Raw genomic sequence first — 22240 nt, 5'->3', positions numbered from 1 at the left:
AGGGGAAGGGCGCAGAGGAAGGGGGGGATGGGAAGCGAGGCAAGAGGGGGAGGGGCCTCAGCGAGCCCAGAAAAACGACAACGCGAGAAAAATTAGTATTTTTGCACTTCACAAATTAATGACCATGAGCTCGTTTTTGATAAACTCCAACTACATCGAGCCCAAGTTCCCTCCCTTCGAGGAGTACGCGCAGCACAGCGGCCCGGGCGGCGGAGACGGCGGCCCAGGCGGGGGCCCCGGCTACCAGCAGCCCCCGGCGCCCGCGACCCAGCACCTGCCGCAGCAGCAGCCCCAGCTCCCTCACGCGGGTGGCAGCCGTGAACCCCCTGCCTCCTACTACGCGCCGCGGGCCGCCCGTGAGCCCGCCTACCCCGCGGCCGCACTCTACCCCACTCACGGTGCCGCGGACGCCGCCTACCCCTATGGCTACCGCGGCGGCGCTAGCCCCGGGCGGCCACCTCAGCCGGAGCAGCCCATGGCACACGCCAAGGGCCCGGCGCACGGCCTGCATGCGAGCCAAGTTTTGCAACCTGGGCGGCAGCCCCCGCCACCACCTCCCCCGCAACACCGCGCTGCGCCCCCTGCGCCCCCGCGGCGCTGCGAGGCAGCCCCCGCCACTCCAGGCGTCCCGACAGGGGGCAGCGCCCCCGCGTGCCCGCTGCTCTTGGCGGACAAGAGCCCGCCGGGCCTGAAGGGCAAGGAGCCCGTGGTGTACCCCTGGATGAAGAAGATCCATGTCAGCGCCGGTACGTGGCGCCGCTGGGGAGGGGCGGAAGGGTGGGCTGGGGCCAGACCAGGGTTGGAGGGTGGGGACGGGGGTCAGGAGCGAAAGGCCCGGGGAAGGGGGCCTCAGGAGGGGAGCCCCCATCTGGCCCCGGCTGCTGGGGGATATGGGTGTGTGCGCGCCAGGCTGCAGCCTGATCCAAACGTGAGAACCCTTTTGTACCCAGGGTCCCTTTATCGGGAGATTTACGAGACGACAAACTGTTAGGGCAGTAATTATAGCCCCCATAAATTTAATTGCCCTGGCAGAGGCTTCGGGCCATGTGTCTTTGAAGCTTTTCTTCAGCCCCAATGCCCAGCACCATTCTTTATGGCTCTCGGGTGTTTCCCGTTGTCAATAGCCTGTGAAACATTTTCTTTGCCGTTTTATGTATCTTGCGTGAACTTGATGTCAGGTTATTATATAATGATGATGTCCAATTGCTCTTCCCCACCCTATCTTCTCTCTCCTCCTTTCCCGCTCTTCCACTTCCTCCTCCTTGGCCTTCTTCTTCGGGGTTCTGGGCATTCAGTCAATCCCAGTTATAATGGAGGGGAGCCCAAACGCTCTCGAACAGCCTACACCCGGCAGCAGGTCTTGGAGCTGGAGAAGGAGTTCCATTTTAACCGCTACCTGACCCGGCGGCGCCGCATCGAGATCGCCCACACTCTCTGCTTGTCCGAACGCCAGGTCAAGATCTGGTTTCAGAACCGGAGAATGAAGTGGAAGAAAGATCACAAACTGCCCAACACCAAGATGCGAACCTCCAACCCGGCCTCGACCTCTGCTGGCCCGCCAGGAAAAGCACAAACTCAGAGCCCACACCCTCATCCTCACTCTCTTCCTGGTTCCTCCACACCCATTCCCTCTTCCATATAATGTTCTAGAGACCTAGTCAGTTTCTTGTCCGTCCCTTACCTGTTTTTCTTCTCTCTGCTCCTGCCCATTTCTCCATCCCTCTCTCCCCATCTGGTTCATAACAGACACCAAAACAAAGCCCAACTTGGTGAAAAGGATAACCAAAAAAAGAAGACATTACTCCCAGGAAGAGTGTGTGCTGCTTGCCACCCAAGAGAGACTTGTCCAGGTTGCTGCTTGGTGGCACAACCTGCTGGCCTGGGTTTGTATACCTGAGAAGAACTACTTGGCATCTCCTATATTTAAGATGTCTAAAGTCAGCTGGACATAACATACTGACTGGAGACAATGTACTTGTATATTTGTTGCAAGAGGAAAACAGACCTTTTCCCACCCTCTTTACCTCCTCCTTCTCCATTAGGGCAGCTCATACAAACTGTGTATTGAACTGAATAAATGAGTGGACATTGTGGGCCTCACACGATTATTTAATTCTCAAAATGTGTAGGTGTGATGGTAGGTGTGCCCATTAGTTTCCCTTCCTTGCATTTATTTAAGATATTGTTAAAGAGATACTGTCTTATTCAGGGGCACAATCTCCAGGGAGAGGGGAAAGCATTTAGATCCATGTGCAACTGTACAAATTGTGATATGGCTGTATAGAAAGCCATGTGCCAAGAATAAACTTTGTTTTAAAAAACATTAAAAACTAAAAGACAGATGTGTGTGTTTCCTAAACTTTTCATTAAAAATAATAATTAAAAAAAAAAACTTCTGGATTGAAGTGTTTGCCCTTGCATGTAAAAACCTTGTAGATGGCTTGAGCTGTGTAACACAGATTCTGACTGATCACATAATTTGTGTGTGTGTGTGTGTGTGTGTGTGTGTGTGTGTTTTCAACTTGAGTTGAACTCTTGTCGGGCTTGACCCGCTGTGGAAATGTTCCAAAGAGCAGGAAGGCTCTTGAGCTCTGAGAGGGCTCCTCTTCTTCCCAAACTTGGCCAGGATTTCAGGTTTCAAGTCTCTGTAAGGCATAGAAACGTGTCCTTCCCTGCAATGAAAGGTGAAACCATGCAGTGCAGCGGGGGCCCAGGAGTTTCTGCAGCTGTTCTACACACTGAACTCTGAGCACACTTGGAAAGAAGTGGTCCCTTTGGTATTTGTTGCACCTTCCCGTTTAATCTGCCTGTTTCCCTGGAGATAAAAAAAATAGTTTGTGCAAAGGGTTGAGATTGCTTTTCATTTCTAGGCTGGTTGTAAGAACCTCATCACCAAGTATAGCTTGGGTATTTTTGTTCGCTTGTTTCTCTTTTATTTAAGAAGAGCTTTCAAAATAAAAGAGATTTTCCCTAGTACATCCTCCAAAACATCTTCTGAGGAAATAAAAGCATAATGACACCCCAAAATGTACCTCAAGCAAAGTAGACCTGGAAGAGTTCACTGCTGGAATAAAGCCAAATTGTGAAACGAGGGTCACTTTCCTCAAATGCTTTGGGATCTTTCTTCTCAATTCCTAGAACTAGATCCAAAAGGTTGAAAATTAAAACTCACTTCTTGATCTCTATAACTCTAGTATTTGTATACTGAGTCCAGGTTGCACTCAAGGCAGAGAGTACCCTATAGAAAGATACAGAAATGATGATGATGCATACTGATGCAAGAAGAGTAAAACTGTCATCTGTCCTTGAAAAAGTGAAGTTTTTAGGTCACCAAGTAATGTAACAGAGATGGGAGTGGGTGTTCACCTACCTGTACAACATCTGAGGACTCTTAAACCCAAATTTCCATCAGCAGGGTACAGTATTGGTGCTGGTACCCCTTTCACCCCTGCCGCCTTGTGTGTGATATAAGCAGGGGTGATCTGTTCTTAACCTACAAACAAACCAGATTTGAGAGAGAGAAATGATAGGCACCAGTCTCTGAGGGGTCAAGAAAAATTCAGGGGCAAACAAATACACCATGTCAGAAAAAAAAAAAAAAAACTAGCATAAAGTGCATTTTATAAGGTGTGAACGGGTGCCAGGCTTTTCTGGAAGCAGTGCAACTGCTGCTGAAACTTATTAACCCTCCCCCTACTACACGTACTTGTAAAACGAAATTAAATCACGCTGAAAATAGCAATTTTCCCAGGAATCATTAATCACCTCATACAATAAATACTTCTTTGTAATTCAACAGCAGTTCTGAAAGGCATTCTCTGGGAAAAGTCTGTGAAGGAGAGAGGGATCTTCTTGCAAATAATGTGGTCTCAGGCAAAGACACAGCATCTTGGTTGTCTGCTCAAAAAAAAAAAAAAAAAAAAAAAAAAAGCCTAAACTCTTGGTGGAAATTGAGTGTCAAGCTGCAAAACCTCAAATGGCAGATTATCATCATTTAAGGTAAATACTTATATTTCCTTTGTGGGGAGGAAGGGTTTGGGTAATTTAGCTCCATGTTGGATATAGAGGTAAAATGGATGTTTTTCTTTCATTTGCTTTTATATCCAGAAAAGGAAGAGAGGACTGAGATAATTTTTCTGGTATTCCAGGACAAAGTGACACTTTTGCCCAAAATGTATTGATTATTAAGGTATTGGAGAGGTTTTATAAATCCAGAATCATCGGAAGTAATCCAAATGATTATACCATTTCTTTGCACTGTTTTGTCTGCTTCAGGTTTGGCCTTAAAAGAAGCTTGTTATAACAGCTTGGAAAAATCTCACTTTGTGTTTCAAAATCCTGCATTGTCTGCCCTTTGCTAGGGCAACCATAAGAGTTCACTGAGAGGACAAATTTTCTATCTCATTAATTGTCTTTTTTAAAGGCAAACCATGCTAGCCCCTCAAACCCTTGACCTTTAAAGACAGTATTTTGTGTAAGCTCTATAATTCTCCTAACAAAATGACCCTTACACATGCTCTCCTGTTCCCTCCCTTTTCCTCCCTCCCTCCCTTCAATACACACTCATCTGCTTTAGTCACAGAGCCAAGTTGTGCATGACTTTGGAGATAAAAGTTTTGTCAACATCTGAAATCAACCTAAATAGGATAGGAGACACTTTAATGGTCACAGTTTGAATTAAGTACTTAACACTCTCCCCCTTGAAGAAAAATGGCACTTTGCAGGCTTTCTTCCCTGATTTTGCTGAAATCTACGATATACCCGGTGTTTTATTACAGCAGGAATTCAACTGTGACAGGCATAGTAGAGTACTTAATACCCAGGATGGAGCTCTTGGGAAGATTACCTAGATATATGGGGACAGGCCTACCGCAGTGTCTCTGCCTTTATATCCACCTGTCCCAAGGTGCCCCTTTTCCCCCACTTCTCACCCTTCTCCCCATAGGGTGGGTATCATCATCTCTCCTGCATCCACCTGTTCCCCTGAGCTTCCAAATCTGTTGTTCTTGTCACTGATGGCTATTTTCTAACAGTTCCAACACAGAAAAAGATCAGGGACTCTTTAAAATGGAAGGAAAGAAAAATCCCAAAGAACAAATGCAATAGAAATCTGAAGCTCCCCATTCAAATGCATAGGTTCTGTGTACAAAATAGGCTACCCTCAGCCAGGCTTGGTCTCTACATACCTAGGCACACTCCTATGTTGAAGAACATAGGTTCAACCTTTTCCAAGTGCTGCTTCTGGCAACCCTTCTCTATATTACACACTGGAGAAAAATTGCTTTGTACCTCAAAGAGTATGGGCTGGAAACAACAGAAGGAGGAGAAGATGTGTGGTTTATCTCCTTGGTAGCATCAGGGAGATGGCTGGGGCTGTCAGGAAATCTAGTCTGCAGCTTCTGGCTTGGAACTCTTGGCATCCTTCTTCTGAAAGTTCCAGACTTATGAAGCAGCCCCTTTCTCTCTAGGATTGATTTTTGAAGATGAAAGAGATCCCAAATTGAAAGAGACCTGGAGACCATTTTTTGATCAATCTTTTCAATTTACACAAATGAGGAAACTGAGGCAGCTGAATAATCTCCCATCCTGATGTTCCTTGTGTAAATGAGTGGGTAGATTGAGTAGAGCCTTTGCTCTCACGGAAGATGAGAGTAAGTACAGGCATTTTCCCCTCTGCTGAGGTTATTCTTCCAGGAATGGAAGGTATACATTTAGGCTTATACTTGATGTGCAAGGCCACAGGTGTGTATAGCCTGGAAGAAGGTAAGTTCTTGCCTGATGCACTATCAAAGCTGCCCTGGTATATTATGTAACCAAACTGCCCTACTCTTGGTGATCAGACAGGTGGTTGACTGCTGGATTCAGGATGTGATGGATGTCAGGGTGCCAGAGAGAGCAGTGGGTTCCCCACTGTCTACAATGCAGAATAACCAATTTCATTTTCTCTCTTGTTACTTCCTCGGCAGTCACTTGCTGGATCAGGGCAAGGGTGAATGCACTCCTGAAGCCTGGGGAGCAAAAAAGCCAAACAAGGATCCTGGCTGCAGCTGATAAAGGTGTAGCGCCTGTTCCAGGGAGATATTGAAATTGTAATCTTTGAGATCACGTGACTCATTAAATAATTAATGCAGATCATCAGGAATGGATCGGAGTCGTCAGGGCCTCACTAGGAATGAATCTCTCAGAAGTGAGACTCCAACTTCCTATTTGATTTTTAAATATATAACTCTCAAATTTATCTCCAAAGGTTTTTAACTCCTTCAGGAAGGCAGGAAAGAACCCTTCAGCGTGGAGAACCAGAGCTGGCAGGCCCTTGCTGGGTCCTGGGGCTTTTCTTTTCTTCAGGGTTTCTTCGGGTCCAGGGAGCACACTGCATCTGGTGAAACGTGAGTTCGGGCTTGTGCTTTTTGCGGTCACATCCTGGCTTTGGTGATGAAGTGGGACGGATGCGCAGACAGTTGGTAATGTTCTGATTCACGCTGGGGAAGGCTGCAGAGATACCACAGGATGGGCGAGCGGCTTTGTTCAATTTTCCCGGCGTTCATAAATCACCCGCACTGGGCAAGCTAGGGAGCAAGCCAACGCCAAAAACGTAGAGAGGGGCCACAGCAGTGGTGGCAGCCATTGTAGAGCAAGAGACCTAGGCAACATCTTTCTGTGATTTATTAGTCTAAAAGATTTATGGGGAACAATAGCCATGAATATCAGACTTGGGGATAAGGAAATAGCAATAATAATAATAATTGCAATACTCTTAAGCCTGGAGCAGGGTGGTGGTGGTAAGTCTTGGTGGCATAGCGTGTCTCTTTCTGGGGTGAAGTTGAGTGGCAAAGTGCAAGATGGCTGAACTCCACCCTGCCCAGGGTCACATAGGAGCCCTAAGGACAAGGGCAGTCCCAATGAAGGCAACAGTGAGAGTTTGAACAAGAGAAAGGGGCCCAGCATGGTTTCTGAGTCCCAAGTACCAGACTAAGAGTAAAGGCTGTGAGTCTAGTAGTGGCAGAAGGCAGCTGCCAGTTTGCTGCTACTTGTTCAGCATGCTAGTGGGCTGTGAAGCCAGGGGTCAGGAGGCTTGTCAGCTATTTGGTAGTCCCTCTCAGTGCTCTCAGCAGGATTACATGGATGTAGGAGACAGTAGAGGACGAATTTGAACCAAGCTGCAATGTGGGAAGTTATCTAGGTCTGGATTAAAGAGGAATGGGTTCAGGGTTAGGGCTGTAGAAGCAAATGCCCTGCGGAGAGTCCAAGTAGAGGGTAGAACTTCTCGCAGCCAGAGCCCAGAGCTCTGGGATGATTCTCTGCTCCTTCCCCAGCAACTCTCACCCCAGAAAGTTGGCTGAAGTCTCTACAACCCATGATTGCTGGTAAAAGTGTAAGAGAGTTGCAAATATTGTTACCAATGAGGTTGAAGCAGTACTACAGAGTTGAGCCAGCTTGTGGCTGTTGTGCAGGGCAGGGCAGGGCAGGGCAGGGCAGGAGTAGGCCCCCTGATCTAATATTGAAATATTAATATTGCCCAGAGCCCTGGCTTTGCCCATTTCCAGCAGAAGTATTTGACTGGCTCTGAGAAGTGGGTGCTTGGGTAGTCCTGCCAGCCCACCAGAACCAAGAAGTGGCTGGTCTAGTACTTGAATGAACCTGAGGACAAAACCTCCCAAGACTGTCTCTGGTTTGTGGACTGAGCTGGGGTCTGATTTCGCGCCAACAGAAATGAACGCTATTAGTGAGGTTTCTGGAGAGTCTGTGATTGAATGCTTCCAGACAAGGCTTCCCTTTGTTAGCAAAAGAAAATAAAGCGTGCATTCACATTCCCCAAGTTGGGGTGCCCGAGGAGCTCTCCCAGAGGAACCAATGCGACCAGCAAAGCCTCTTCACCTATCTTCCTTCTCTGTCCATTTTCTTCTCCCTCCTCTCCCAAAAAAAGAAAGAAAAAGGAGAGAGTGTGGATGTGGAGATGGAGTATGTATTTATTTTACAGAAATAAATCACCATCTTCGGGCCATTTGTAGACTGGAACATTTCGAGCTATGAACGCGTCGCATGGACGAGTGCCCTGGCGACTCCTCCGTGTCGGCGTCACCCCCGGGGCCACCCTGGCGCCCGCGCAGGCCGCATTTCCAACTCCGATCATCCGACTCCCTTTCTTCGCAGCGACCGTTCACCCTCTGCTGTTTATTTGTCCACAGACCGCCTGGACACCGGAAAAGGAGATTCCCTGAGCGCCTGGAGTTGGAGACAATTCCTGGTTCAGATTTAAACATCTTTGGAGGTAAGCGTTCTGCCAAAACTCTTCCCAGAGCAGGACTTTGCACCAGGCATTTGGGAGGAGTTTGTCCTTCCCCAGCTCCTGGCAACTACAGCTGGTTGAAAGAGATTCTGGTCAATATTTAACTTTGGAGGAGTTTGGGAGCAGGCTTCCCTTTAGCTGCACGCCCCGACAATGCGGGACTTGAAGCAGACAAAGAGTCTGCCCTAAAGCCAGCAGATAAGCTGAAGGAGATGAGCGGTTGCAGAAGCCAAAGATGGGGTGGAGGGAGCCAGAGGGGGTGTTTGTGTCTTCCTGTAAAACACACAAGGAACTGCAAGGTAAAAGCAAGTAGAGGCCATGGGCGCAGCGGCGGCTGCGTGGGCTGCTCCCCTTTTCTTCCGAGGCAGCTGCACTGGGGCTGTGAGTTTGGAAATACCAGCTCTCGGGGTTGAGGAAACTTGTCTCAGTGCCTTGCAGTTTCACTGATTCTTTTTCCTATCCAGTGAGAGAAGTCGCTGTGTTTGAATGTGTAGGCCTTTGGAGCCAAGGGATCTCCTTCAGCTTTTCATCAGGGCTGACCCACGGTTCTTCCTACAGGAAAAACTACTGCTTTCTAATCCTAACATTTTCTTTTCCTATTTGGAACAAGGAAAAACTCTTTAAAATTCTTTTCAAGTTCTGACTTAATTTGTTCTCTTAGTTTGGGATGCAGGGAGGTAATTACTGTGGTTTATTACCTTGTAAAAGATCCATAAATTATATGCCTGTTTGGGGGAGGGGCTGCTGGAATAGCTTTCAGAAGCTTGGTATGAACAAATGAATTTGCTTTATTGTTTCAGGAATTACTTATTTTAAAAGAGTTTTTGAAATTTTGTTTTCTATTCCTTAGGTCTAAGTGCTCCCTAAAATTTGCTCCCCAGATAGATATCAACTTGTTAATTAATTGCAACATGCTATTCAGTGGTAGTATGGTGCTCTAGATAAAATTATTATTTTATCAGATAGGAAGTAAACAGAATAATAGTAATATTTTCTCAGCAACTGTATATCTGTTCATATCAAATATAGATGGAACAGTTTAGGAACTTGCAACTCAGTGTGTATACATGATTTGCATTTCTGCAAACAACAGAACAATTGCAGGTATAATAGCTGCAAGAGTTTGGGGCCATGTGTATAACATGATACACATATCCAGAGAATTTGGAGCCCATTTATACTGCAGTTGCAACCACAGGGAATATCTCATGTTAAATAATAATCTATCATCTACACATACACATACACACACACACTCAGTGGGCTGAGACCTGATGCTGAGTGGCAAAACCAATAGAGTCAACAAAAATGTTGAGTGTAGTTTTGATAGAGTTATCAGATTGCAGTATTTGAGTATAGATATAGCTAATCTGCTAACAGCCTTGCAAATATTGACTAAGGGTCTGTATCCTTGGTTGCCTGCTCCTTTCAAGCCAACTTTCTTCCTATTTTGGCTGGTGGCCTGGATCACAGCCTGGTCAAGTTGGAGGCTAGTGGGGTGAGTGGAGCGAGATTGGTAGCTGAGGTTTTAAAAGGCTTATAGCTTGGCTCCAGGAAAACAGAATTCAGAGTGTGAAGGAAGACTCTCAGCTGTTGGGTCTTCTGTGAATTGCCCAGCTCAAAATCTCTCTTCTAGGGGTGGGGGGTGTCATTTTTACCTCAAAAGTTAAGTTCTTTTGGCTTTCCTTTTCCCTTCTCATCCTACCAAATCACTGCATCTCAAGTGCTTCATGTTAATTTTTAAACAGCAGTTCGATTATTAACTGGGATGGTAACTGCATACAGGCTCTAGGATTGAGCTGAGATGCTTCTGGGCCCTGCTGGCATTAAGGTATTTCTCTGAAGCAGTACCAGTGCCTTCTGCCGTTGATTTATGACCTCAAAAGTTTCAATTTGTCCAAAACTCTCCTGAGAGTTCTAAAGGGGGCCCCTTTCCATCTGTGGGTAGATACTTCTATAGAAACTGTGGTGGGGGAAGTTGTCAGCAAGTGGGCAATACTTCCAAGTTCTTACTAGGGTAGAGTGTTCGATGTGAATGAATAGAGGTTCATAAGGTGCAAGAGGCACAAGAATGAATGGACTAAGTCCTTGGGGGACAGGAGAATTCATTTTGGAAACCAACCATGATCCTGTTCCCCATCTCCCAAATCTGAGAGAGGCAAGTTTTCACTTTGGGTTCTGACTTTTCAGCTTCTGATTTAGGTCAGATGTGGTAAAGGTCACATAGAGGTCCTCTTCCAGCTATACCACAAACAGAACCTTATGGCAATACTGCCACCAGCTTTGTCCAGGGCTTGCTTCTAAGGGCTTAGGTCTTTTATTGCCTGCCTGATTTGGACACCCCCATGACCAGGCCCCCTTATTAGGGCGTTATATTCTCATCAGACTCCTGTTCCCTTTCAAGGAAGGAAGGAAAGGGAGCATTCTGCAGCTGCTACAATTGATTTCTAAGACTTAGAGATAACCAGCTTAAGACACACTCTTAAGGAACAAAAGAATATAGCTTGAGGAGCTCACTGGCCTTAGAGCACTCAAAGTTCAGAAACTAAGACCAGAAAAGGGAAACTTGTGAAGGGTTGAAGTATTGAAATGAATGGGCAGTGTCACCAAGCAAAAGGCACAAGTTGGGGTAAAGCCTGGGGTGCAGCTTATTTATTTTAACCAGATTCTTCCAGAACAGAATTGGTTCAGTTCAGCTTCTGCTGATAGATATAGAGTTGTCTTAGGGGAGGGTAGACAGACCCTCCTGCAGAGAGGGTCACAAGTTATCTTATAGGTTAGCACAAAGGACCCCAGTGAAGGTTGGTACTTTCCCCCCACCCCTCTTGTAGAGGCATATAGATCATTTCCCCTTACATTTTTCTTCTAACAATTTTATGTAACACTCAGCTATACACTGAGTAAATGTATAAGTGCAGATTTGGCCAGGGCATATGTCCTCCAGATTTTTCAAAACTTTGACTCACTGCTTTAAAGCCAAGCATATCTTTGCTAGTAGGCGCCCATTGAACAGAATTGGCTGGACTTGGAGAAGAAGTTTTAACATTTTGTCAGGTAATCATAGGCCTTTTTTCATGTCTCCAGTAGATATAGTATATTTTGTGGGTGTTACAAACTCCACTGGTCATGATAGGCCAGTTGTTTTCAGGCTTCTCTCTTGCCTTTCCATATTCTGGCCTGTGTGCCAGAGGAGACAGGGGACTTGGGAGTGCTGAATTCAGTTTGTCTACGGTGGTAGGAAGGTCATAAGGAAAGTTAAGTGGACTCTCAGAATATGGATAGCATTGCTGTTCCCTCATGTTTGGAGTGTGTTTTAAGAAATATAAGTGGAGATAAGCTCCTTGTGTGGCATGTCTGTGTGTATGTAGTGGGGGTGGCCCCCAGCATCCTACTACTTAGTATACTTACTGACTACTGGTCAAGGTCCCCCTTTTCTCTTCCCCTAAAGCTAAATGTTCGGCTTGGAAACCTAGTTCCTTCAGTGATTCCCTATTTCAAATAAAAGGATTTAAGTTGACGTATGACCACGTGAGCACATAATACAGCACATTATTGTGGCATTTGGAGCGAAGACCCAGGCAGGCTTTGCCTGTGATTACGTTTTCTAGATTCTCTACACAGAGAGAGCTTTTCCCCCACCCCCACGTACCCACCTCCTCCTTCTCCTTCTCCTTCCCCTTCTCCGGAGAGTGCTCTTCCAGCGGGTTGCAGTTTTCAGTGCTCATGGAGCGGTTCTAGGAGAGCTAGCTGATGGGACTGGAGGCTACACCGAGAGGATGGAATTTATTTTAAGGTATTTCCGTTGATTGTTCATATCTAGAGTGAGTTATAGCCGTGAGAGACAAAGGTCAGGCGAGGAGACCCTGGCTTATGGACAGGACCCTCAGCCTTTCTCTTCCTTTGTTTCTCTTTTGGAAACGAAACCGTTTGAAAGATTCCCAGTAGTACCTCAGACTCTGAGTTTAATTCCCTGGAAAATTGAGGGTTATAAAGAAAGGAGTACTTGGGAGCTACTAGGTGGGCCCAATAGTCTCTAGTATGGGGGTGGCTTTGTCCACTGCCAGGCTGGAGTCCCAGGAGCTCAGCCCCAAGCAGAGGGAGGGTTTTGAAGTGCCGGGCGCAGGCCGAGGTGGCGGAGCACAGAGCTGGAGGGCAAGACCTCATGGAAGGCGTGGGGGACGGGTAGAGAAGAAGGGAAATATTTCCTAGATCAGTAGTGTTTGCCGGTGGGGATGGAGGGTTAGGGCTGACCTGGGCAGCCTGAGCAGATGCAAGAGGAAAATCGATGGAGGAAATGTACAGATGCGCTGCCATTTTATTGATGATGCTTCCAACCACTTTGTTCAGTGCTGGGTTGCAGGGCATGCTTCCCCACATGCTGGGACCTAAGGAGCCAACCCAGAGGGAGCGCCATTGTTTCCAAGAGCACCGAGGACCGAGCACTGTCTGCCTGGGAGGGATGGAAAAAGACAGCTCAGACCTAGGAGAGGCTAGGGGTGGTGGAGAGCATGCTGATTGCCTGGAGGCTGGGTTATTCTCACATTCAGAAGGGAGCTGGTACTATGTTTGGGTTTCATCGGTGTGTTCAGTGTGGGTGCTCCCTGAATACCCCCAAGCCAGGTTGAAGAGTTTAAGAACTGACCAGTGTGCCCTGAGTGGGACAAAAGTCTAGAGACAGAGTTATCAGGAAGCAGGGGCAGACATCTCTGGCTTCAGAGCCCCAGGAACAGAGTGGTTACCAGGATGGAGGAAGATGAGAGTTAAAACTGTGCATCCAAATTACAGGGAAAGCCTGAGCTAATTGGGCTTTGGGGACCCCACACTCCTGGAAAGTGTGAAAACTCCTTGAAAAGGTGGAAGAAATTCCACTTTCCTCTGTTCCTTGGAGCAGGAAAAAAGGTGCCTGTGAGGAGTTAGGAATTGGATTTGCCTCTACTTTTTTTTTTTTTTTAAATCTCATTTCCTTAAAAAAAAATAAAATAAAACCAGACTTCCCCTACTCGAGTGGAATTTACTTCCCTAGAACAGAAGGATTGATTCTGCCCTTCCCTATGCCGATCTCCGCCGTAACTGTTTAACTGAAGCCATTTCTAGTGCTCTAAAACACCCCTTGGAAATAAAATGTAAGCTTTAATTGCTGTTCAATTACTTGTCAGCATTTCATATGATTTATGACCCAGTTCTGGCACATTTTTGACCCAGTTAAAGACTCATAAATAATATAGTTTTGCTAGAAAGAATGAGAAAGGGAATAGAGGTTTGTTAGAGGCATCTTTTTATTGTTGCTTCAATGCCAGCAAACAGAATAAATATCTAACGATGGACTCTTGAGCTGGTTCTATATAAAAGCATGCACAGTGAGAAGAAGCCAATAGCTGCTTTTATAGAGCATGGGTTGGTTTATCCTCCCAGGAAAGAACTAAAACCACTCCATTATAGCTAAACTATCAGCTATTTTAAAAAGCCGGTCCCCTTCTACCTTCAAAATGCCAGCCTCACTCTCACAGGCAAGTATAATTCCTCAATGACTTTTCTCCCCATTCTGAGATTTCAACGCCTCTTCTTGCCCACAATTACCCCTCACCTTCTTCCCTGGTTGCACAGGTAGCCTTGGAGCCGCTGAGGCTCTCTCACAGATATGCAGGACATTGCCTTGCATGGTAGAAATGTACCACCAGGCACCTTTGTTGCTCCAAGTACTCTTCTACTGCTGAGAAAATGTTTTCTTCTAGTCCCCTTGGAAGAAAAATTAGGAACCATGGGGACTTGAGGTGAGTTCCAGGAGCCATTGGGTCCTCTCAGCAAAGAGAAGCTTGGTGAGTTTGAAGAAGCCCGGTGAATTGTTGAGGGATTTGCCTAGAAAGGGCACAGCCGGCAACGGGTAATTTCTGAAGGCAAAAATCGACAAGCGTATTTTCTTTTAAAAAACAATAACAAACCAACAAACAACTTCAGCCGTTATAAATTATTTTCAATCATCTTGCCTGTGCTTGCTCCAAAGCCAATCCTTTGGATTTCAGAAGAGAAGAATGAGGCCCGCCTGTCGGGATGCCAGACCTTAGTCTTTAAGTCAGAGCCCCACTTCTGCCTGGGCCTGTGACTCGGAAGCCACCTAGTCAAGGGCGGGTGGAGGCCCTGATCCGAGCTGAGTTCCCACCCCAGATCTCCCCGGGCTCCTGCCTTTCCTCAGGTCCAGTCTCCGTGGTTTACCCGGCTTGGTCTTGGCGTCCTGAAAAGGTATGGGCTCTAGGCGCCCCAGCCTTTGCTTGGGCGCCCTCAGTCCCCTGGGCCCTCTGGGCCCATCCCGTCCCCTCCCGGGGCAGGTTCTCACAGAGAGCCGGCCTTCCCTGCAGCTGGCTTAGCTGAGAGGGCGGTGAGAGTCGCGTCAGCAGTTTGGAGGAGAAAGTGCGGGTTGATTATTGACCCACGCCGCCTTTCTTCAAATGCCATATCCGACTCTCGGGTTTGAAGAGAAAATGCCGCGGAGCGGATTTTTGCGGCTGACTCTCACCTCCTACGCGGCTAGCTCCAGCTTTCAAGTTGTGCCGCTGCAATATGCCATAAGGAGCAAGTGTTTGCTGTTTTGTGCTCTGTTTACAGCTTTGGGGCGCCGAGTCATAAATCTTGCCTGGCCATAAATGACAAAAACCATTGGTATGCATGAGGCCACCCTGGCCCAGAGTGCTTTTTGATTTCTCCCTTTCCCCTGGCTTTGTTTTTGCTCTAAGGTGACACTTTGGCTCCCTGACAGTTTAAACATACTACTTATATTTTTAACACCTTCCTTTGAGAAGGACCGGGCCATTGACGCCTTGGAATTGCAGGAAAGCTCCATTTCTCTCTTTTTGCCACACTCATACATGTTGCAGAGTTTGCTTCTGAACCTATAGAGCTCAGGGAAGACTTGGGAGGAATACCATCCTTTTTAAAGTTATGACAATATTACCAGGCAAACTCGTGCCTTTTCTCAGCTCTCAGTTCAGTAAAGGAAGACCACTTTACTAACGCGGGTGTTGGGGAGAGACATATCATGCATGTCCATTTGTGCTGGGATCAGTTTTATCTGCCTTCCCTGTAGGTGAGCTTCGTGTCTGTACTATTCAGTGGGCAACTGGAGAGCTGCTAGGCACCCTTGCTTGTGCTTGAGCCCAGACACTCATTTCACCCCTGGGTCAAATGTGCCTCTCCCCCAGGACACTTCCCTCCTGCCTACCAAAATGCCAAGAGTTTCTGCTTAAAAATATCACCAAAGAGACCGGTTGGCTCTTGAGAAGGTCTCTGGAGAAAGGCCCTATCCCAGCACCCTGAGGATTGGCTTTGGGGTGCCTGGATCAGGAATGGCAGGTGAAGTAAACTCCCAAACTCTGGGGAACTCATTTCTGGTTCTCTCTTTACCTTTACCCCCACCCCTAACTGGAATTGACTAGGGGAGAGGGTTGTGTGGTTTCTCAAACGGATTCTTAAGAAATAGAGCCCAGCAAGAGAGCCCCTTTGTGAGAGCCGTTCGTCCTCATTAGCATAATTTTCCTGGACTTTAGTGACGCCTAGGAGCGAGGAGAGGGAGGGGTGGGGGGAGGCTGCCCTCCTCCCGCCGCCGCAGAGCTCCCTCTCGCTCCTATCCCTCCCCTCGCCTCAGCCCCATCCCCCACGCCGGCCCGCGCTTCCCCTGCCGCCTCGGTCTTCCCTCCCGCCCGCCCCCAGCACCCCCACCGCACCCCCGACCAGACGTTGCTCCGCGTGTAATATTCATAAGAAACATACCCAAGTCGGTGCCACTAGCCCAGGCAGAGCCCGGCGCTGCGCTAGCGCTTATCTCCTGGCCGCGGCTGCTGCCCTCAGAAAGGGCAGGGGGCGGGGGTTGTGGGGGAGGGGTGGGCGGGTGGGGTGGGTGGGAGGGGGGTCCAAGCCGCCCCAGTCCGCCCTGGGCGAGCCGTGCCGGAGCAGCAAGGCGACCACGCTGTGTGCGGCGGCGTCCGGGCCTTGGGGTCTCCAGCCCGCCCGCCGTCTCGGCTGATGCTGAGGGTCGGTGCCCATCCCGCGCGAGGGGACCCGGCGGGGCAGCGGAGCCGGGCTGGGGGCTGGAGCCCGAGCCTGCGCTCGCGGCGCTCTTCAGAAGTTAAGGTAAGCAGGGGCACAACCGGCCGCTCTGAGCGCTGAATGGCGGAGTTTACGTCTCGGTGATTTATAGCTGCAGACTTAAATCTCGGTTCAAGAAGAGTTCACAAGCCGGAGCTTCCTTCCCGGCAGTGACTGATACCCTTACACTTTGAGTTCAGGCCGCTTTCCCATCCCCGCCCCCACTCACCCCTCTCCCCTCATCTCGGCCTCAACTTTTCTGGGTCCGGAAGGGAGCTAGGGGGCAAGGGATGCAGGGGCTCTTTCTCGATGATCTTGTTCAAACTCGGGGTGAAAGCAGACTAAGAAAGGGACTGGAGTGGAAAGAGGGGGCAGTATCTAGAGGAAGGAGGTCGAATTTGGGCATACCTTGCAGAGAGACAATAGCTCTTGTTGCCTGCACTCGATTTAGCCTCCTTCAGCTCCTGCACCTGGGGGTTATTGTCCAGAAACAGATCTTTGCAGAAGAAACTCCCTTCACTCCCAATCCTTGCTTGGGGGGTACAAAGCAAAGTTTCCTGGCTGGCAAATCTCCAACTTCTTTACTAGGTTGGAAACTTTGGGGGCTGAGTTGTGGGAGAATTGTGTGAGGTCCAAGGTGATTGCGGACCTCAAACAATAGGAAGGATTTTGGTGGGATCTTGGTGTTGAATGCATATTTTAAGTTTATGGGGGCTGTCCTATGCTCTTTGATTTTTTAAAAGGTATTTTCGTTATTTTACAAGACAATGCACAACTTGATGAAAAGGCTTAAGTAAGCCGCAGGCCCCTGATAATGGATTAGCAAGTCACTAGAAACATTGCAGGTTCAAAATTAACTTAATTTTGTTTTATCTAATATCTTGCTGTTCAAGTGTCTAGAATAATTTCTTGACCTGACGTTTTTACACAAGTCTAGTATCTAAAAAATTTTCTAATGCCAGACATTAACACTGTCAAATGTAATAGAAACTGTTTTCAGCGAAAGAACAAGAAACCAAGACAGTAAATTGCTATTCAGTTTTAAATTTTACTTTATCCTTTATTTGCTTTCCACCATGGTGTCTGTACCTGCTTATCTATTTCCAAAAGAGTAACAGTACTCCAGGGCTCATGATTATGCACAGTAACTCCGGATAAGTGATGCTTTAATTTTTAATTGAGGTTCTGGAAAATTAATTGTGCCTGTTTTCCAGATGTTGGTCAGATTGTTGGTTTAATAATGAAATCTAAAGGAGTCCATTATTAAAAACAAAATTATAATCATCCACTGGTAGATGCTTATTAAATTATTTTTTTCTAGTTAACATCTGCTATCCCTGGAAAACTTGAATAATTCTGGGATTTAATATACATAGTTGGGGCATGAAGTGTATACCATTTTCTTAAAGAGTTATCATTACAATGTTAATAGAGGGACTTACATTTTGAATGTGTGATGTGTGTGAATATATGCAACTCATATGGAACTTTTCTTGTTGAGAGCTAGAGGTTAAGCATGCAAAGGTTGAAAACAAAGAGAAAATGTAGATTTCATTTCTGCAAACTAAATTAAAAAGGGTTAAGGTTTTCACTTGCTTTTCAGATTGTTGTTACTCCTCACCTTTTCTTTTCTTTTCTTTCCTGGTGGTGCTGGAGATCAGGGACTCTTGCAAGATAGGCAAGTGCTCTACCACTGAGCTACATTCCCAGACTTTAGTGTTATCCTTTACTTGGTGTTTCTGAATCAGGTAAATAGACCAAATAACAAATATCAACAACAGCAGCACACAAAGATCAGGGAACTCTGGCAGGATTTTATAGCTTGTGCTTCCATGCCTCGTCCAGAGCCAAATGACCCCCATACATCAAATTACATAGCAGTTCCTAAGACAGAACCTATTATCGTTAAGTTGGAAAGAGAGTTCAAGCCGTGGTCATGGAGATGAACGCTGGTTTTTCAGGTTCCTGGTGGGCTGTTTTTTTCTCTAATCCATCATGTTTTAACAGGTAGAATTTGATCATTGCTCTGAATAACAGCACCTCAGAAAATCCAAGACAGGGGGATCTGGGAACTTGTAACTGGGGAAAGGAGGTGGGGGTGACTTGCTGCAAAGTGCCTGAGAAGTAGCAGAGGAAAAGAGTAAAGAACTGTCCATGATTTGAGTTGTGACTTGCTGGATAGGATGATGTTGTTGGTCCCTTCCTAACATACACACAGACCTGTGTTCCACCCAAACTTTTATCTCTGGGCTTCTTAGCCACAGGAGCTCATTTAGAGGAGGTGGGTCCTATCCCTGAACAAAGGTAGATTAACTGCCTAAAAAGCTCAGCTTCTGAAATCCAGCCTGGTCAGATAAGGCAATTGCTTACTTTTTTTTTTTTTTTTGTATGTGTGTGTGTGTGTGTGTGTGTGTGTGTGTGTGTGTGTGTGCAGAAACCTCTCTTGAGGACAGGAAGATCCAAGCAGGGGCTGGATGAGGAATAACCACATCTTATGGCTCTTTTTGGCAAGTGTCAGTACTAAAGTGGGGATTCCAGGAAAAAGCGGGAAGACCCCCAAGCTCCCCTTTGCCTTCTGGCTGGTTCTCCAAGATCCAGACAGGGGAGAGGCTTGGGGTCTCTGGTTGATAGTAAAGGGACAGAGATGAAGGGGCACCCACGTTTCTTTCCCCCCCATCCAAAAGAAAGATTCCAGTCTTGTTCTTTCCAGCCTACCAGGCCTTTCTTGTTTTGGACCTCGGCTCCAGAGACTCAGCTTCCAGCCTCAGTCATTCTCCTTTCTCTCCCCGGAAAATCCCCCAACTCCAGACGCAAGTTAAGCAAATATTTGTAGCTGCCAGTAAATTCCAGCGGCTTTTTATAGTGCGGCTCCCTGCGCCCGGGGCCAAGTCGTGCTGCTAAATATTGCTGACCACTTTTTCTTTTATGGCTTTCATGTCACTTAGCTATTGAGAGTAAGATGGATTTGCGCAGAGCCCTCACCGCGCTGCGCTTCTCGCCCCCCTCGCAGGTCTGCGGCAAGCGGCCATTGGCGGCGGAGCGTCACGTGACCTCGGGGGCGTGCCAATGTGCGCCCTTACGGGTGTCAAGCCCCTGTCAGAGTGTGCGATCAAGATTGTGAGACAACGCGATGCAAAAAGCGACCTACTACGACAGCGCGATCTACGGTGGCTACCCCTACCAGGCAGCCAACGGTTTCGCTTATAATGCCAGTCAGCAGCCATATGCGGCATCCGCTGCTCTGGGCTCTGATGGCGAGTATCACAGACCTGCTTGCTCACTCCAGTCTCCCGCCAGCGCAGGGGGCCATCCAAAGGCGCATGAACTGAGCGAAGCGTGCCTGCGCACCTTGAGCGGCCAGTCCAGCCAGCCCCCAGGCCTGGGTGACCCGGCTCTGCCCCCACCGCCACCCCAGGTTGCACCCCCTGCCCCACAGCCACCCCAGCCCCCACCGCAGCCCCCTGCACCCACCCCTGCGGCTCCCCCGCCCCCTTCTTCTGTCTCCCCTCCTCAGAATGCCAACGGCAACCCCACCCCTGCCAGCGCAGCCAAGAGCCCCCTGCTCAACTCGCCCACCGTGGCCAAACAAATCTTCCCTTGGATGAAAGAGTCGAGGCAAAACACAAAGCAGAAAACCAGCGGCTCCAGCTCAGGTAAAGGGGTGCTTTCTGAAGGAGGCTCCAAGCCACTTCCAGCCACAGCCAGCAGAGTGTAGAACATTTCCAGAAATCCACTGCTCCCACTCTCCTTCCTTCCCACCTCAAAGTTTTCCAGAATCTTGGCAATTTAAGGAGGTGATAAGGCCTCTGTGTACCAGGAACCCCCAGACACAGACCTGATGGGAGTCTCTCTGGACCTCCCCAAGAGCAAGTGGAGACTAATGAAGTTGGAATCCCTCCATTTCATTTTTGGAGTTCTGATCTCTAGGCAGAACCATCCTCAGCTTCACTGTTTCTCTTTTAGCACAGCTCCTGTATTCTAATGAAACAGTGACATCCTCCTCATATTGAAATGTGGCAGAATAAAAGCAGGCCTAGTCACCCTCCAAGTCAGATTCAATGCTTTGTCTATGATTAGAGCCATTTTTGCTCCAGCAGATGGAGTGGCTACCTCACCTCTGGGAAGGCTTTGCTCAGACTTAGTTACAATGAAGGCAGCCAGGGATTTCCTGGGGGAGGGGATTCAGCTTGTCATCTTAATGGAAACCACATGGGCCTCCTGGAACTGGAGTCCAATGGAGGAAAGGCCCCAGGCCTTGGGCTTCCTAGCATCTTGGCTACCTTTGCCCCTGCCCTCTCTAGTTGCCAGGGCTCTGCTCCAAGCCTGAGCATCTGGGGCCTCCAGAGCCAGGATTTGGGGGCCAAGGAGGACAGGAGGGCATAACACTTGTAGACAAAGCTCTTGTAGGCTGCTTAATGACATGGGGAGCTCTAATGGATAGGTCATCATGAGGGACCTGAGCCTCCCCACCAGAAATGGATAGCATCAAGGAGATCCTTTCTGGGCAGAAGCCTTTCAGTTTGGGATTTTCACTCTGCCCATCTCTGGATAGTTGGAGAATTGGCCAGTTGAATCTGCTGCCTCATCATTCAGTCAGCTAAGGAGGAAAAGAAGGTTTGGAAGTATACATTAGGTGTGCCAAACTTACTGGATACTGGAAAAGAATGATGGTGGTGAGACCTGCCCACAGGAAATCTTGTCTGATGGGCCTAGAGGACCAGTAAATGTGTCAGTGCCAGGAAGGAAATACAGACCAGGAAGGCTAAGTGGAGATTTCTCTCCACCTCAGTGGAGATTTCTGTCCACCTCCCTATTTGAAGAAACCTATAATTTGTTCCCTAGCTGAATGAGGGACTAACCACCTATACTGTTTCCCCCACCAGGAGAGAGGACAGCACCTAAATCCTATTCCTCTTGGGGCCCTAACAGATGGAGGGATCTTTGGGTCCTGGAGAAAGAGAGGCCAGGCTGGTTCAGGAGCTGGGCTGGGCCATATGCAGCCCCTGACGTGATCTTCCTCTCTCTGTCCTGGCAGGAGAGAGCTGCGCTGGTGACAAGAGCCCGCCTGGGCAGGCTTCATCCAAACGCGCACGAACAGCCTACACGAGTGCGCAGCTGGTGGAACTGGAAAAGGAGTTCCACTTCAACCGTTACCTGTGCCGGCCGCGCCGGGTGGAGATGGCCAACCTCCTGAACCTCACAGAACGCCAGATCAAGATCTGGTTCCAGAACCGCCGCATGAAATACAAGAAGGATCAGAAGGGCAAGGGCATGCTAACGTCATCGGGAGGCCAATCTCCAAGTCGCAGCCCCGTGCCTCCTGGCGCTGGTGGCTATCTGAACTCTATGCATTCGCTGGTCAACAGTGTCCCATATGAGCCCCAGTCACCCCCACCCTTCTCCAAGCCCCCACAAGGCACCTATGGGCTGCCTCCCGCTTCCTACCCTGCACCCTTACCCAGCTGTGCCCCACCACCACCCCCACCCCCACAGAAACGCTATGCAGCGGCAGGGGCAAGCGCAGGGGGCACTCCTGATTATGACCCGCATGCTCATGGCCTGCAAGGCAACGGCAGCTATGGGACCCCACACTTACAGGGAAGCCCCGTCTTCGTGGGGGGCAGCTATGTGGAACCCATGAGCAACTCCGGGCCGGCACTCTTTGGCCTAACTCACCTCCCCCACGCCACCTCAGCTGCCATGGACTACGGGGCTGCTGGGCCGCTGGGCAGCGGTCACCACCACGCGCCAGGGCCAGGGGAGCCACACCCCACCTACACGGACCTTACCGCCCACCATCCTTCTCAGGGAAGAATTCAGGAAGCTCCCAAGCTCACCCACCTGTGATGGTGGGCTGGGGCTGCGTGCCGGGAGAGT

The 22240-nt window shown here is 48.5% G+C and overlaps 2 protein-coding genes across 3 annotated transcripts in view; both read left to right on the top strand.

The window, feature by feature from the left end:
- Hoxa3 (homeobox A3) overlaps positions 1-22240 on the top strand; it is a 43659-nt gene extending 21419 nt beyond the window's left edge. For both annotated transcript variants that reach the window (XM_026400242.2, XM_026400243.2), the window contains exons 3-6: positions 3800-3999; positions 8187-8269; positions 19374-20016; positions 21399-22240. In XM_026400242.2, the coding sequence (XP_026256027.1) occupies positions 19494-20016; positions 21399-22210 (1335 nt within the window). In that variant the 5' untranslated portion in view covers positions 3800-3999; positions 8187-8269; positions 19374-19493 and the 3' untranslated portion in view covers positions 22211-22240. The remainder of the gene's footprint in view (positions 1-3799; positions 4000-8186; positions 8270-19373; positions 20017-21398) is intronic.
- Positions 36-2342, top strand: Hoxa4 (homeobox A4). Its single transcript, XM_026400247.2, has 2 exons — positions 36-746; positions 1296-2342. The coding sequence occupies exons 1-2, from the start codon at positions 119-121 to the stop codon at positions 1640-1642; spliced, it is 975 nt and encodes a 324-aa protein (XP_026256032.1). The 5' UTR covers positions 36-118; the 3' UTR covers positions 1643-2342.

Source organism: Urocitellus parryii, chromosome 3 (assembly GCF_045843805.1).
Source record: "Urocitellus parryii isolate mUroPar1 chromosome 3, mUroPar1.hap1, whole genome shotgun sequence".
Taxonomy (NCBI): Eukaryota; Metazoa; Chordata; class Mammalia; order Rodentia; family Sciuridae; genus Urocitellus; species Urocitellus parryii.
This window is presented reverse-complemented; position numbering and strand designations above follow the sequence as displayed.